This window comes from Pyxicephalus adspersus, chromosome Z (assembly GCF_032062135.1).
Source record: "Pyxicephalus adspersus chromosome Z, UCB_Pads_2.0, whole genome shotgun sequence".
Lineage (NCBI taxonomy): Eukaryota > Metazoa > Chordata > Amphibia > Anura > Pyxicephalidae > Pyxicephalus > Pyxicephalus adspersus.
Window position 1 is genome coordinate 68,733,275 of NC_092871.1, and position 15,626 is coordinate 68,748,900.

Below are 15,626 nucleotides of genomic sequence, written 5' to 3' on the forward strand. Positions count from 1 at the left end.
GCCATGCCCTTTAAATCTTTGACGTTACATATATTTGCTGAGTGGATATCTGTTTACATTTGCATAGTGTATTATTCCAAATACTTGCATGTGTACAAAGCTATTTCTCTGTAGGAAGTATAAATCCTGTGTGTGTGTGTGTGGGGGGGTGTTATGCACCAGTGCCTCTATGCTCCTGTATAATTTTATTTTTCTAACAATTAGAGAGTGAGTAAAGATTTTAAAAGCTAATGTCAGGCAAGAACAATACACAGTTTAGAAATCTGATGTTAAAAGTGTTAGCATCCTGTGGAAAAGCTATAGCACATAAACAAAGCATTTCAAGAATGCCAGATTTTGCAAACATTTGTTCCTCAAACTAACTTTAGTTTAGAAACTATGCATAATTATGTTTTCTAAGTTTGCAATTGCAAATGTGCAGAACTATGCTGTTTACCTTATTACTAAATCCTAATAAAAAGAAGTAGGTCTTTTAAATCTATTATGTTGTGCAGTACAAAGTCAAAAAGTGATACTGGCACTTAGAGACTGATAATGTATTAAAACATCATGAAAATTATTTTAATTTTTGTCTCTGTTTTTTATGTTTTATAACTTATACACCACAATGGATATTTATTTTATTTTTTACCAAAATACATGTTAATTAAGGAAGAAATTGATTGTTGTAATAGGAATGCACAAAAATGAAGTTACTTGTTAAGTTTATAAAACATGTACACATGGAGAATATATAGATAGCTTGAACTGTAAACTCCCATCCCCCATCTAGTTAACCTGTCAAATAATAAAGTAGCAGCCAAGACTAGGACAGCTAGCTGCCGGCTCACTAACAGAAAAGCTGATTAAAAATGTTGAAGCAGCAGCAGCTTGCAGACCTTTCCAGCGAGAATAAATAGAGTGTATGCAAATGTGTTTGTCACTCTGACAGCGTGTCTCAATTAAGGCATCTTACTGCTGTTGCCGGATTCAGGAGCTGCAGTCATACAGCTAGGAGAAACTGCATTAGTGATACACAGGGCTTGACCTTAATCCGCATGCATGCATTTAAAAAAAAATTTGCTTCCTCCACATAAACTAGCATAATGCCATGAGATATGTAAAACGAGTGAGAAATGGAGGTAACAACATCTCCTCCTCTCTGTATTAGGGATGTGCACAGGAAAGGCTGCTGTATCTTTAAATTGAGTATATATATATATATATATATATATATATATATACATACATACATACATACACACAGGAAATCTTAAAATACAGTCAGATGGAAAAATCATATAGACAGACATACCCTGAGACTAATAAAGTATTTCACATTAAATGTAGGTGTTTTATTTTGTGTTTACAAATAAACATTTTAGATTGATAAACTTTATTACAAGTAATGAACACTTTTTACTAAAATAGGAAAAATTTAAAGAAGGGTAAAAAATATAGCAATATAAGGCACTGTCTTTGTGGCCCAATGTCTGAAAATTGTAGTTACTGCTCTGGTACTGTAAAATGCTTGGATTTCAATGTAGGGTACATCAGTGATACAAAATTTTGATACAAAGCAATTCAGTGTGACAAGAAACTAGCATTTTTCATAACAAAAGGCTAGTAACATGGATACACTTGAAGGTACAGTTTGAATCTCCAGAAAATCTGTGTTAAATTGGGTTTAAGAAATGGCTAGGGAAGCTTTTTTCTACTATCATAGACCTGTTTACAGGACTTTAATTTTATTAGTCTAATTAAATATAAATATTGAAACAATTGTCAGAACACAAATATTATCCCACAACATAAAGAGGTGCATTATAAATGATTTCCCTGTCAATTTGGCCTTTACATTAGAAGATACAGCATTTACTATTGTGACTGCTGTGCTCCTGTGATAACTGGCCACTGGGTGGCAGAACAAATCTTAGATTTAATATGCATTAAAATGAGCAATTCATAGGGGTTTGAACAACTGTGTATGAAAACAAAGCAGGAATTTTATAAATACAGTCCTAAATGAAAAAAAGTAGAGAAAATCATTTTTTGATAGTTTATCTTTAGAATCTCATTGAGTTTTCGGCTAAAATGGTAATTTTGCATCCATATTGATTTCACAGTAATCACTGATAACCTTTATTCAACTATCAGATGTAATGTCACAATGAGTTACCTGAAACCCATGTTATTACTAAAAACATGTCTTATTTCTCATATTCCTTTATGTTCACCTTTTAAAATATTGCTGAAAAACGGAGATGCAGAACAATTTTTTTTTCTGCTTAGAGATTACTTTCAGGCAACAAATGAGAGTCACTGAAATACTTGTATTATCAACCATACACTGTAACTGCGCCGAAATGGTAAAACATACTCAGTGTATCTAAATCCTATTTATGTTTCCCTGAATCCACAAGTACACACAACACTGAACAGAATCAGTAGTAGTGCAGAGGCAATGTAATTTCTGGGACCTGTACAGTAAAACTGTCACACTTTGTAGTTACTGTTTTGTCAATCAAACTGAAATTTCTGACTTGCTCTAAAATATCTATGCTTTTTTTCTTCTACCATTGGATAATCTGTATATGTGATGCATGCCAAAAAGCCAGTAATTAGTTTTCCAACATCACAGGCATGTGTTTTCCAGGATTGTCAGATAACCAACAAAAAAGGTGACGCTGACAAATACAGTGAAGCAATTCTTGGATGGAAAAGAGACGGAAGAGTATACCCTGTTTTAAAAGGGACACCTCTCCAGGGCCACTGTTGTTAAAGTTAAAGCTGATGCATTTTCCGTGTTAAGCTGATATATTGAGCAAAGTCTGTTAAAAAAAAGAGGGAAACTCTACTGTAACACGTGTCAATATTAAAGCAGTGCTAGTTTAGTACTAGAAAAAAATAACATTAAAAAAGCATAATGTTGCATAATACAAAAAGCAGCTGTCACTGCAATGGTCATCCCCTATTCTCTGCTTCCAGCCACTCCAACACCACCACTTATGCTGGTTGAATATTAGTCTGTGTGGTTCTTATAAGCTCTGGCTGAAATACACACTCCCCTTGAGCTTTCAGTGTAAAAGTATACTGACATTACTGCAAATGTCATGCTATTATTGTTAAAACAAGTCTTCTTCTTAATATTTTTAATGTATATTTAGATATATATACCATCAACATATGATTCAATGCCTCACAAAGTCATAGTCTAGTCACACACCTCCAGTAAAGGTCATAAAAAGTTTATTGGACTTTATTAGGCTAAGTTTGCTATGTGTTGCATTTATTAAAATGCAGCTTATCATAATGTGTGTTTGAGCTGCAGGTAAAATAAAGCTTTTTCTTGTCAAATGCTGTATGCTATTCAAAACAAATGTATCTCCTTTTTTACTATCCAACTGCAAATACACTAGAATAGAAATGTAGTGCTTGTAAAGAAAGCCTAGAGGTCAGGGCACTCCTCTGCTGTTAGATATTGTGGATTCTGGACAGGCCCCCTATGTCTTCACTTACAATATAAGACCCTTAGTCCTAGATTAAAGAGGATGATATAAGTGCCAGTGACTATTGCCAGTGAGAGCACATGGAAGATGCTGTAGCGGACCAGTCACAGAGAGGAGGAGCCTGTGGGAACGACACAGGGAAAAAAACCTGTTTATATGTCCTCCAGAAGCACCCATTGTAGGGGTAATTTTTTTCTCAAGAGTTAAGCATCAAGTGCAACATTATTAAGGAAAAATAAATATGCAAATTTTTACCTTTACAATTATTTTACCTGCACAATTTGGGAACCCCTTTTAGCCATGTGGTTCGGCAGGAAAGGAAATTCCCAACACGCTCACTGTAGATTATTTGCTATCACACACACAGAAAACCTGATCAAAAGGGCCACCAGTGAGGCTGAAATCTGTATTACAAACTTGAATCTGATAAGAGACACATTAAATAGATAGAAGAAGTTGTAATAGAGATTTCAAGATAGCAGTCTCATCAACCTCACATGTCAGTAGCTATCTGAAAGGGAACTGCAGTTGATATCACATAGCTTGAATTACAGTAAACTAAGTGACCTATCTGAATTTAACAAAGCAGCAAGATGTCCATTTTTTCCTGGATAAAACTGGCAGTTTGCCAGTTGGTTTTTTCATATTGCCCAGAAATTGATCTTGCAGGATAGGGGATGTACTGCATAAACTATAGTAGAAGCTACTCTTTTAAAGGATACAAGAACCAAGTACACCCAGTTCTTTTTGCAATGATTCACTGCACATTCACCCATAAATGCACCTACTGTACTTTAACCATTTGCAGATTACCTGACTTTAAAACTGATCAGAATTCACAAAAGACATAGCAAATTAACTTTTGTGTATTTTTTTTCAATAATAGAAATATACAAACTAAAAATTCACTCTGCAAAAAATACCAAATGGTGCACAAGAAAATCCCATTATTTCAGGTTTGAATTTTTTTTTCCTTTCCTTTATCAAAAAGTCGCATTTTTGAAAAGACACCATAGAAGAATTAAATATACTGAAGCAAATTCAAATTTTATGTCCCCTCAAAAAATGCTACTAGAAAAAAAAATTTGGTTTATAATTGGGGCACCGAGAGAGGCAGTGCTGTATCCTCATGTAAAGTGTGTAACAAACTCTAGGCATCAGAGACAAGATTATATGTTACACACTTTACATGCAAACACAGCACCATCTACTGGTGGACAACAATAATGCAAAAAGGATAATTTACATGAAAGTGACCCATCATAATCCATAAATAACCAACTGAAAAGTAAAAAATATACAGATTGAACCCATGTTATTTTATTTCTTCCCCTTTCAAATAAAAGTTATAAAAATAACAAACCGTGGATCTAGTTACTTATGATACATTTCATGGGATTTCTATTGCTAACGGATGAATGTTAGCAGTGACTGATGCATTTTATGCCCACGGTTTATACTGGAGTTCAAGGAGTTTTTGTATTTTGAGATAGAAATAAGTACCTTGATTTACACAGCATATGAAATTAGGGTGTATGTAAATGGAAACATTATTTGGGGGGGGGGGGATGAGTGGGAAAGGGTTAGTTCTTGTGACCATAAACAAGAACCAGAACATGAAAAAAACCTGAACTTTAAAGCTGTCACCACAGCAACAGAGGGTAATTTACACAGTGGGAGTAACTTGTCCTGATAACAGCTGATAAACTCCCTCAATATACAGTATGTATACATTCAACCTAAATGTTTTAGTCATCCTTACAACTTTCAAGGAGCCACTAATTTAACAACAAGGTGCACTGTTATCCTAATCTTGAATTGTGAAACACACAACACTGATCTTCAAAACACTTCTACACAAAAAAATTGAACAAGCTCTGTGATTTGCTTGGTTTTCAGTTTTTTTTCCCCAGTATTCTAAACATTCCACTAGATGGTGTCTTGGCTTCATAAATGGATATCTGCTACAAAGAAACTTAAAACTATGTGTCACATAGGACAGTCAAAAAAGTTGTACAAAAAATCCTGAAGAGGAAAAGAAATATATTTGGTGCTTTAAATAAAAATGTGCGCTATTCATTGGCTGGGGGGTGGGGTGGGCGGATAAAAACATACTGGCATCTGCCTACATCCTACAGGCTAGGCTTACAGCTTCCACTGTAGGGTTTGACCATTTGAGCCATTGGGCCTGATTTATTAAAGCTCTCCAAGGTTGCTAAGGATATACTTTCATCAGTGAACCTTGTTGATCCAGCAAACCTGGAATGGATCTGGTCAAGGATTGGAAACATTTGCTAGCAAATGACTTTTAATGAAACCATTTCAGGTTTGCTGTATCACACAGGTTCACTGATAAAAGTGTATCTTCTCCATCCTTGGAGAGCTTTGATATATCAAGGCCATTGTTAGAGTTTCAAAAGAAATATCCAACTCTGTGCACAGACTCAACATATCGGTGCACTGTATAAATGGATGGTCAGCCTGCAGTTTAAGGAGCACACAACAAAGTGTGATGACACTGCAGGAGATAGCAAGTCGGGAGAATCTATGACAGTATGCTTTCTGGTGGAATCACCATGTTATATTATAAAAAAAAACTGTAGGGGGGCAGAAAAGAAGGGGTTTGGGAGGTGGAGAGCAAGAGGGGTGTTGTTCTATAAATAAGAGAATAGCTGGTTGTGTTCTTTAAACATAACTTTTCTGCCTTTCTGTTTAGGAATTTATTTACATACATGGGGAACAATATAAAAGCATACTGTGCTGCACAGTGAAGCAGAGGAATACTTCCATGGTGTGTATTGTAATGTTTGCCATGCATCAATATTACATACTATACAAAAATCCATGAATAAAGTCCATATTTTCTTGCGCTTTAGGTTAGGTGATTTTATTAGTCTCTAATGAATACATAGACTGCATTCTCATTGATAATGCTGATCTCTTGAGAAGTGGATAAGATACATGATTTAAGTTACCATTCTCCAGTGAGTCGATAGGTGGAAGCTCAATTTAGGCAACATTGTTTTTTTCTAATGAATTTCACTTTCACTTTACCAGTATGATTACTCAAGAGAAGACAAGGTACCCAGACAGCAATAATTTGTTTATTTAGCATTCCTTTTATAGTTACCCTTGGATCAATCATTACAGTATGCTTCTATGTGAATGTAGTATACCTGGACCTACAAAACAACCAAATTACATAGAGGAGGGCTTAAAGTAAAAATGCAAAGTTCAGAACTACCTACCCACCTGTTTCATATCTATTTTTGAAGGCATTTTGGTGTTTTTATTCCAGTGAAATCTAATTAGTCTTTTTCTGGTACTGGCTTTTTTTTTCAATACTGAATTTGTGAGGAGTGCGCATGCACGGACACACTGAGAATATGTGTTCTTAGGCCGCTCTGCTCACTTTCTGGTCTCCTTACTGCAGACATCGCTAATACAGCAGAATTGCAAGCTCTCATGATGAACAACCTCAAATATCACTAGGCTTATCCATTGAAGCTGTGTTTTTTCCATCAAAACAAATCCTATGCCTTCCCTGCTTTCAACGAAGGTGAAACCTTACTTAAAGAGGAACACAAAAAAACCCCCCCAAAAACACACTTACCTTCAGTCCCATAGGGCAGACTGATCACTCCGGGGGTGTCCGTCATCTGGTCCTGCGTCCTCCTTACAACTGTCCTGAAGCCGGTGCTCTGGGCGCTGCCATCTTTGCCTTCTCTTCTGTGTTCTTTATCCTACGTCACCTGACCCAGGCTCGAGATCAGGGTGACGTAGGATGAAAAACAAATTGCCATTCTCACTGTGCATGCATGAGATCGGCAAATTTCGCTCTTTGAGCAAAAAGGCTCCTTCTGCGATTGCCTGAGATGCTCAGGCATGCATAGAAGGAGCGCCCAAGAGCCTCCCAGGATGCCTGACGTAGGTATCCTGGGAGGCATTGCGCTCTCATTCATTCTCAACTGCCGAGAATTAGGGGGCCATTCTTTAAAAATAAAAAGGGTGTTGCACCTAAAAAAAAAAAAATTTTACCCAACAATCAATCATCCCCCAATTTTTTTTCTCCCTTGTAAAAATTAATAAAACTTTTAAAACAAACAAACAAATGCTGTACTTGCTTTCCACTGAAAATAGTTTGAATCTTCCTAACAGTCAATAAGTTAAAGGCCTAAAGCTCAACACTCTCTCTCTTTGTATTCATGAGCATACAGCAGGAATGACGTGTAAGATTAGGAAGCAGCCAAGGAGTCAGTTCATGTGCTGCCAGTAAACCAAATGCTGACAGGAGGAAAGAGCAAAATAACAGAAGTTAAAGTTATCACTATGCTGCTTTTCCTAGCACTGTCCAGTAACTAGCTGTAGGAAGTCCACAAAGACTTAAATTTAGAGGCAGAATTTTTTTTTTTAATATGCTGGTAATCTTTTTAAATCTTCCTATTTTTGGGTGGAATTCCTCTTGAAAAATTATTTTGGCAAAACTAGTGAACAGTACTTAAAAAAGGAGTCACCTGCTGTGCTAGGGGAAAGATTTAGGGGAATGGTGGAGGAATACTTAAACTAAAGCTACGTACACACTTCCAATTATTATCGTTGGAAAACGAACGACGAACGATCCTGCACGATATCTACGAACGATCGTATAGCACCGATCCTGCACATAGAGATAACGACACGATCGTTCGTAGATATTGTACACACAATAGATACGATCGTTTAAGTGATAGAGGAACTATGTGCACGACAGGAAAGTGAACGACCGTTCGTTCATCACGCATGCTCAGACCATGGACGATCAACGAACGACCGTACACACGAACGATGTTCAACGATCGTCGTCCAATCCGATCCGCCGGTCCGGTCGTTCGTTTCCAACGACTTTCCTCGTTCGTCGGCGTCGTTGGTTACTTTTTTACGAACAATTTTTTGCCCAATCGATCGTTCGTCGTTCGTTTTGAACGATAAAAATTGGAAGTGTGTACGCACCTTAAGACTGTAGGGGGTGGGACAGGTAAATAAGGTGACAGAAAGGTCACACAGGGGTCAGACTGGGGATAGTTGGAGGGGAGGGTTATGAATAAATATAGGGAGATTGCAATGTTACACACAAACATTGGTTTGCGCAATACTAATTGTATTGAAAAACAAAAGGTTGCAGCAATGGTTTAAAGAGCCCATTAACCAATTCTAGGTGTCTAGCAAAAAATAGGGGAGTAGGAAGCCTAAATAAATGAAGAGCACTATGACTTAGTTGGTATTGCTGAATTCTAGCTTCGTTCTTCACATGACTGGACTGTCAATATTCCTGGGTATACTCTCTTTCATAAAGACAGAGTCAAACAAAAAGGAGGTGGTGTCTGTCTGTATGTGAGATGTGATCTGAAAAGTAAATGTGAAAGAAGAAATTGTTGGTAGAGCAAGTGATGGGGTCTACTATAGGCCCCCTGTGCTACTGAAGAAATAGAGAATCAACTACTAGCACAGATAGAAAGGGCTGCAAAAGCTGGCAATGTTTTAGTAATGGGAGATTTCAACTACCCTGACATTGACTTGAGTAATAGCACTAGTGGTACAGCAAAAGGGGCAGACATTTATGAATTTAATACAAGATAAATTTATGGTGCAGTTTATAAAAGCCCCAAGTAGAAATGATACTCTGCTGGAACTATTTTTTTCTAAAATTCAGAGGTTATAACAAATGTGCATATAAAATAGAATCTGGGTAGCAGTGACCATAATATGATTTCATTTAACCACCTGAGCGTTACACTGAGGTCTAGATTTCTGTACCAAAAGTGTTCCACTGTTTTTCATGTAGACCTGTAACTTACAGAAATATGTCCAAACAAGGGTCTAGTAGATATTATGAATATAAAAAATGTTTGAAACACACAATCATGTAAAAAAAAAAATAATAATTTTAATAAAATTAAAGGAAAAACACAAAAATCAGCTTAAACATGACTACATAAACAAATCAAAAATACTGAAAATACTGAAAAAGCAATAACTCTGTATATTGTAAAGTACTATAATATTCTAAAACACCTCCCTAGTGTGGCAATTTTTAAAACTTTGATTGTGTATTTATTGGAGTTTGTTTTGAATTATTTTGTATTTGATTGGATACGGGAGTTTGTATCCAATCCAGTGCAAAATATAAATTTGAATTTCCAAGTCATTTACTTTTATTTTATTTTATTTTTTTTTTTTTTTGTATTGGATTGGATATGGGAGTTTGTATTCAATCCAATACAAAATGAGAGTTTGAATTTACCAATTACACACTTTGTATTCATTTGAATTATTTTGTATTGGATTGGATACAGGAGTTTGTATTGAATCCAATACAAAATGAATGAATGAGTTTAAATTTGAATTTCCCGCACACGCGCCGACGTCATCGTGCACGCAGGGAGAAGCCGGCCGGCCTTTTTTTCTCCGCCGGCAGGCTTCTCGTTTCAGAAGGCACCCGGCGCTGGACGAAGAAGGACGTGGGACGATCAGCGGGACCAGGTAAGAAGCCGGCCGGCTTCTTACCGGTCCCGCTGGTATAGGAAAAGGCACCCGACGCTGGAGAGGGAGATCGACGGACGACGATCGACGGAGGATGACGCTGGAACACGACGCTGGATGAGCACAGCGGGACCAGGTAAGTGGGGATTTTAATGTACGGAAAATCTTGGGCTTAACGAAAATACCAACTTTTTTTACCCCGTACGAAGGTCAGGCTTGACGGTCGGGAGGTTAATGTAAGCAGGAAGCAAAAACAGGAAAGATAAAAACAATCAATTTCTTTCAAGAGAGCAAATTTTCCATTATTAGGGCAGGTCTCTGTGACCTGGACTGGGAGAGAATATTGTCCACAAAGAACACAAAACAGAAATGTAAATGTTTCAAGTCTGTTCTAGACAAACACACTGAAAAATATATTCCAATGGGTAATAAGTTTAGGAGTCTAAAATTAACCCTATGTGGCTCACAGCTAATGTTAAAAAAGCCATAAAGAATAACGAAAGGGCATTCCAAGAAAAGTGTAGATTTACTAGCTCTGTGTACACAAAAGTAAATGGCAGAGCTTACCTTAAATGAGCCACAATGGCTCAAAATTGATATGATTTAGAAACATTTGGACAAAATTAAGGTTAAAACACCAGGACCTGATGGATTACATCTGAGCTCAATTATTTCAAAGCCATTGTTTCTAATTTTTAGAGACTTCAATCACTGGCATAGACCTAATGAATTGGTATAAGGCAAATGTTGTTTCTATCTTCAAAAAGGGAGAAACGTCATTACCAAGTAACTACAGTACGATAAGTTAACTTCTATAGTTGGAAAAGTCCTAGAGAGTTTGATAAAGAACCACATAGATGATTTTCTGTTAGAACATAATATAATAAGTGATACTCAGCATTGATTCAAAAAGGACTGAAGTTGTCAAATTTATTCTCTTTTTATGAGGAAGTAAGTAAACAGGTAGACAGTGGAGTAGCAGGTGATATAGTGTACTTGGACTTTGCTAAAGCATTTGACACAGTACCCCACAGAAAATAATATGCAAGTTGGGGTCAATAGGTTGAGAAAAGTCAATCTGTAGTCCACATCCAAAGAGTAGTGATTAATGATTCATTCTCCGAATGATCTATAGTTATTAGTGGTGTACCCCAGGGTTCAGTGTTGGGACCTTTACTGTTCTAACATTTTTATAAATAATATGGAGTTTAATATTATAATCCACTCAGAAGATTCCTTTAATTACTTAATGTGAGTAGAGAGTGTACCAGTTTCTGTCATGCCCTAGTACATGTGAACATGAGTAGCAGTTAACATTTTCTATTGCAGATCTAATGAAGACCAACAAGTTATGGATTCACCTTGCTGGTTTGATTTATTAGAAAGCAGGAGTTATATTAAGAATAAAATTGATATACAAAAATATATTTTTGGCATTGCAAAAAGATGTGCAACAAGATATTTGATTTAGATACATTTCAATTCCAACTTGGCATTTCTACACCAAGGTTCCAAGCAATTTTCAGTTTGCAGGAAACCCCTGCTAGCAAATTATTATATTTGCAGTTTAAGGTACATGTAATGTAAGATAACTTAGAGGTCCATGTGAAAACCTAATATAAGAGCACAAAATAATATTATGAAATATTCCACATGCAAACAACTAAGCATGTTATATTTATTCCTAATTAAAATAACTAAAAAAATTGCATTTGTAGAAGACCTTAATACATTTCCCATACAAATATTATTACCGTGTACAACCAAAAAACATTGGCATTTTATGGCAAAATGATTTCAGTGAGGAAAAGCTACTGGTCAAATTCCACTTTTCATGCTTTTTTGTCATTACTGTTTCAATGTGTTGTAAAATATATTGCATTTATTCAAAGAAAATCAGCAACAAAATAAATAGTGACCATATGAATGACCATTATGACTATAAGAAAAAAACAGTCCAGATTGTAGAAACAGATACTGAAAAATGGTTGGCCTTGAATTATATCTATAAGATATATACCTTTTGAGGTAAAAAGCAGAGGGAACCTCAGGCTTTATTGTAGCTTTAAGGTGAAAATATGGCATCATACTGTATTTCATGGTTAATAATAACAATTGTTGTCTTTGACTTACCTGACCAAAGTGCACTGTAATGGGTCGTCTGTCTTCCCTGCTTTTAGAATCTTTCTTTTCAGCTGATGATGGAGGTGACGTCCCTGGAAGAGGTTCTTCGGTAGCAACTCTGCATCCATTTTCTGCCAAGTCCTGATTGAAAAACAGAAGTATTAGATAATTCTACAGTGAAAACTAAACAACTAAGACAATGTCTTTTATCAATGTTTCCTGTTAGTCTATAAACTGAATAACCAGTTTTGCAGTAAAAATATTTATTTGCCAGTTTTGTGACTGACTAATAAACCATGTCAATTAGCTTTTGAAAAGATGTGGAGTTTGTTGTTGAGACCACATCAAATGTAGATGGACTTTCTTGCAACCAAAAATGTAAGATGCTTTTGTAAGTAAACAAATATTTAGAAGACATATGTGATACGAGACAAACCGGAGCTTGCCCTACTGCATGCGTCAGCAATGTCGAAGAAATGCTAAAAACTTTACTGCGCCATCTGTTAAATGCGGCCAAGGCCTGCATTCCTCATTGTGGAGGCAAACTACTCCGCCCACTGTACAACACTGGGTGACCAGGGTGAACGATATACAATATATGGAGGAGCTTGTGAGATCAGGGGATCGGCCCCCACGCAGACCAATACGTACCTGGTTTTATTGGGATGACTTCAAGACCACTGCAGACTATTTGCGGGTACTTCGCCCACCAGCATGAGATTTTGGCGCTTCCACTGTTTGTCCACCCTCCCTCCCTGTCCCCCTCTTCCCTTGTCTGTCCTTCCTCCCCCCTCCACTTTTTTTCTCCCCCTCTTTTTTTCTCTACCTAATAAAAAATCAGTGACCACTAAAACCTGATAAAAAAATTGCCTAATTGCCTAAAGCAGAAGTACTATTGTGTGATTGTGTTCATTACCACAATGTGGCATACTGTATGTTGTTTCTATGTCTTTTTAGCTACGTATACTATTACAAAACTATGCCCCTTCACGTTAATATTTTATACTGTTCTCTACCTATGACAAATTGAGTTCTGTATATGTCTGTTTTTATTGGTTGCTAATAAAAATAAATTAAAAAAAAAAAAAAAAAAGAAGACATATGTCCGCAATATTTAACATTAGCTTCTAGGACTGTATGCTAAAAGTACACTGTTTTATATTTGATCAGGTCTAAAAGGTAGACATGTAACATGTGGCAAAAGGTTTGTTGACAACGGACAATCACATCCATATGAGCTTGTTAAATATACTACAACAAGTTGAACCCTTCTTTGCAGCTTCATTTTTCTTTTTTTTAAGATTTTGGAGTGTGCCTGAGAGTACTAGAGCCAGTTTAGACAAACAGCATTTGTGAGGTCTGGTACTTATGCTGGATGAGACAACTTGGTACAACCTACTGCATGTATGATGAATAGCTATAAATTTATAGCCATTTTATTAGTTGAAGCTTGATGAGCGTATTCTATTCTTTCATTTTTAATAATAATAATGAAAATATATATGTATGCTGGGTCCTTTCATCTCATATTAAAAAAATATAAAAATAAAAAAACATTGCAAGAGTTTGTACCATAAATTATGTTTTTGCAAGGATCACCATTTAAGACCAGTGGCAACATTCCAATGTGATACAGAAAAATGTGCTAATTTTAATTGAATAGTTAGCATTATGGAATCTACATTTAAATAAAAATTTAAAAAGACTACCTTGTAAATAAATAATTAGATAATCATAGAAGATCTTTCAGTAACTTTAGAAGTCTACATGAATAAATTCATGACCCATCACAATATGCAGCAACAGTGTAATTTTCAAAGAAGCTGCACCTTTTATCATTAAAAAAGGAGTCCTTAAATTCCTGTCCAGTGACTTTGCTTAAGCTGGATTCACACCACATGGGCTGTGATTAGTGACACATATTCCTAAACCAAAATACTTGATTTGTTTTCCTAAATGCAGTACTGCATGGTGTGATGCATTGTAGAGCATTATAGCATTTTGTGCCGATTTAAATGCAGCATGCTCTATTTTCACTCAGTGCACATCAATGCACTGTATTAGTGTGAGCATGGCTTATTGGAAACAACATATCTTAACTTGTCACTAAGATGGTTTTGTATTGAGTATTTAAGTCCAAAGTGGATAGGCATCAGTCTGATGCAGGTAGGAGGCAGCACTTGCAAATCCTGCTCTCACACATTTGCAGCAGGGAATTATATGAATCTGACATTCTTGAGCATATGAAGGAACTAAACATGAACCAGTATTTGCTAGATTGTGCCACTTCTAAACCAGCATCTTGATCTAGAAAGTGGATGTTGACTCTGGACAAATGCCTATTCTGTCCAGGGTCATCATGAACAGAACAATGAATGTCCAATGACCTCTGTGAGAAGTGAAAAAATACCTGTACGTGGCAATTGCCTCATTAGTGTAATAAACGAAAAAATTTAATTTCCGGGGTAAATATTTGCAAGCGTAAATTAACTAATTCCACAACTTTTAAGTTTTTCAAGCTGGAGAGCACCTACAATGTCTAACAAGTTGTCTCCAGTGGCCTAAATAAAGCAAGAATTGCAATAGAGGCCATGTATACCTGGTTTCTGAAGCATTGGCAATGGTTCTAAAAAGGTGTTATCAACTAGCATTGTGTTATCAGTATAGGAACCATTGCCAGATAAAATGGTAAACCTGTAGGCAAACAATGTCGGGGTCGGGCTATGCAAATAAACACTTTCTCTGCACTCGATTAGAATTTTATGATTTCAGTACGGGAATATATTACTCCTGGGAATAACTAGATTTAATATGGTTGACTATGATTTTAGATATAATGTTTAGGTCTGTGTAAAGAAGTATATTTCATAATATTACTTTATTTTTACAAAAGGCTAGTCAACTTGAGGCTCTTAAGCTACGTACACACTTCCAATTATTATCGTTGGAAAACGAACGACGAACGTTCCTGCACGATATAGATGAACGATCGTATAGCACCGATCCTGCACATAGAGGTAACGACACGATCGTTCGTAGATATTGTACACACAAAAGATACGATCGTTTAAGCGATAGAGGAACTATGTGCGCGACAGGAAAGTGAACGGACGTTCGTTCATCACACATGCTCTGAACATGGACGATCAACGAACGACCGTACACACGAACGATGTTCAACGATCGTCGCCCAATCCGATCCGCCGGTCCGGTCGTTCGTTTCCAACAATTTTCCTCGTTCGTCGGCGTCGTTGGTTACTTTTTTACGAACGATTTTTTGCCCAATCGATCGTTCGTCGTTCGATTGGAACGATAAAAATTGGAAGTGTGTACGCACCTTTAAGAACTAAACACAAACGTCACTATGCCTACCAATGTTGTAGATTGTGCAGGCATCCATGACTTGGTCAATGAACAGAATTACATAAGTCTTTTTTATTTTTAAAGCAGTTATTTAGACTTTACCAATCATCGACAGCAAGTAAATCTTTCAGG

The 15,626-nt window shown here is 36.4% G+C and overlaps 1 protein-coding gene across 14 annotated transcripts in view; it reads right to left on the reverse strand.

The window, feature by feature from the left end:
• Window positions 1-15,626, reverse strand: part of DENND1A (DENN domain containing 1A) — a 651,854-nt gene that overhangs the window by 73,074 nt on the left and 563,154 nt on the right. For all 14 annotated transcript variants that reach the window (XM_072430328.1, XM_072430340.1, XM_072430333.1 and 11 more), the window contains one exon: window positions 12,141-12,272. In XM_072430328.1, the coding sequence (XP_072286429.1) occupies window positions 12,141-12,272 (132 nt within the window). The remainder of the gene's footprint in view (window positions 1-12,140; window positions 12,273-15,626) is intronic.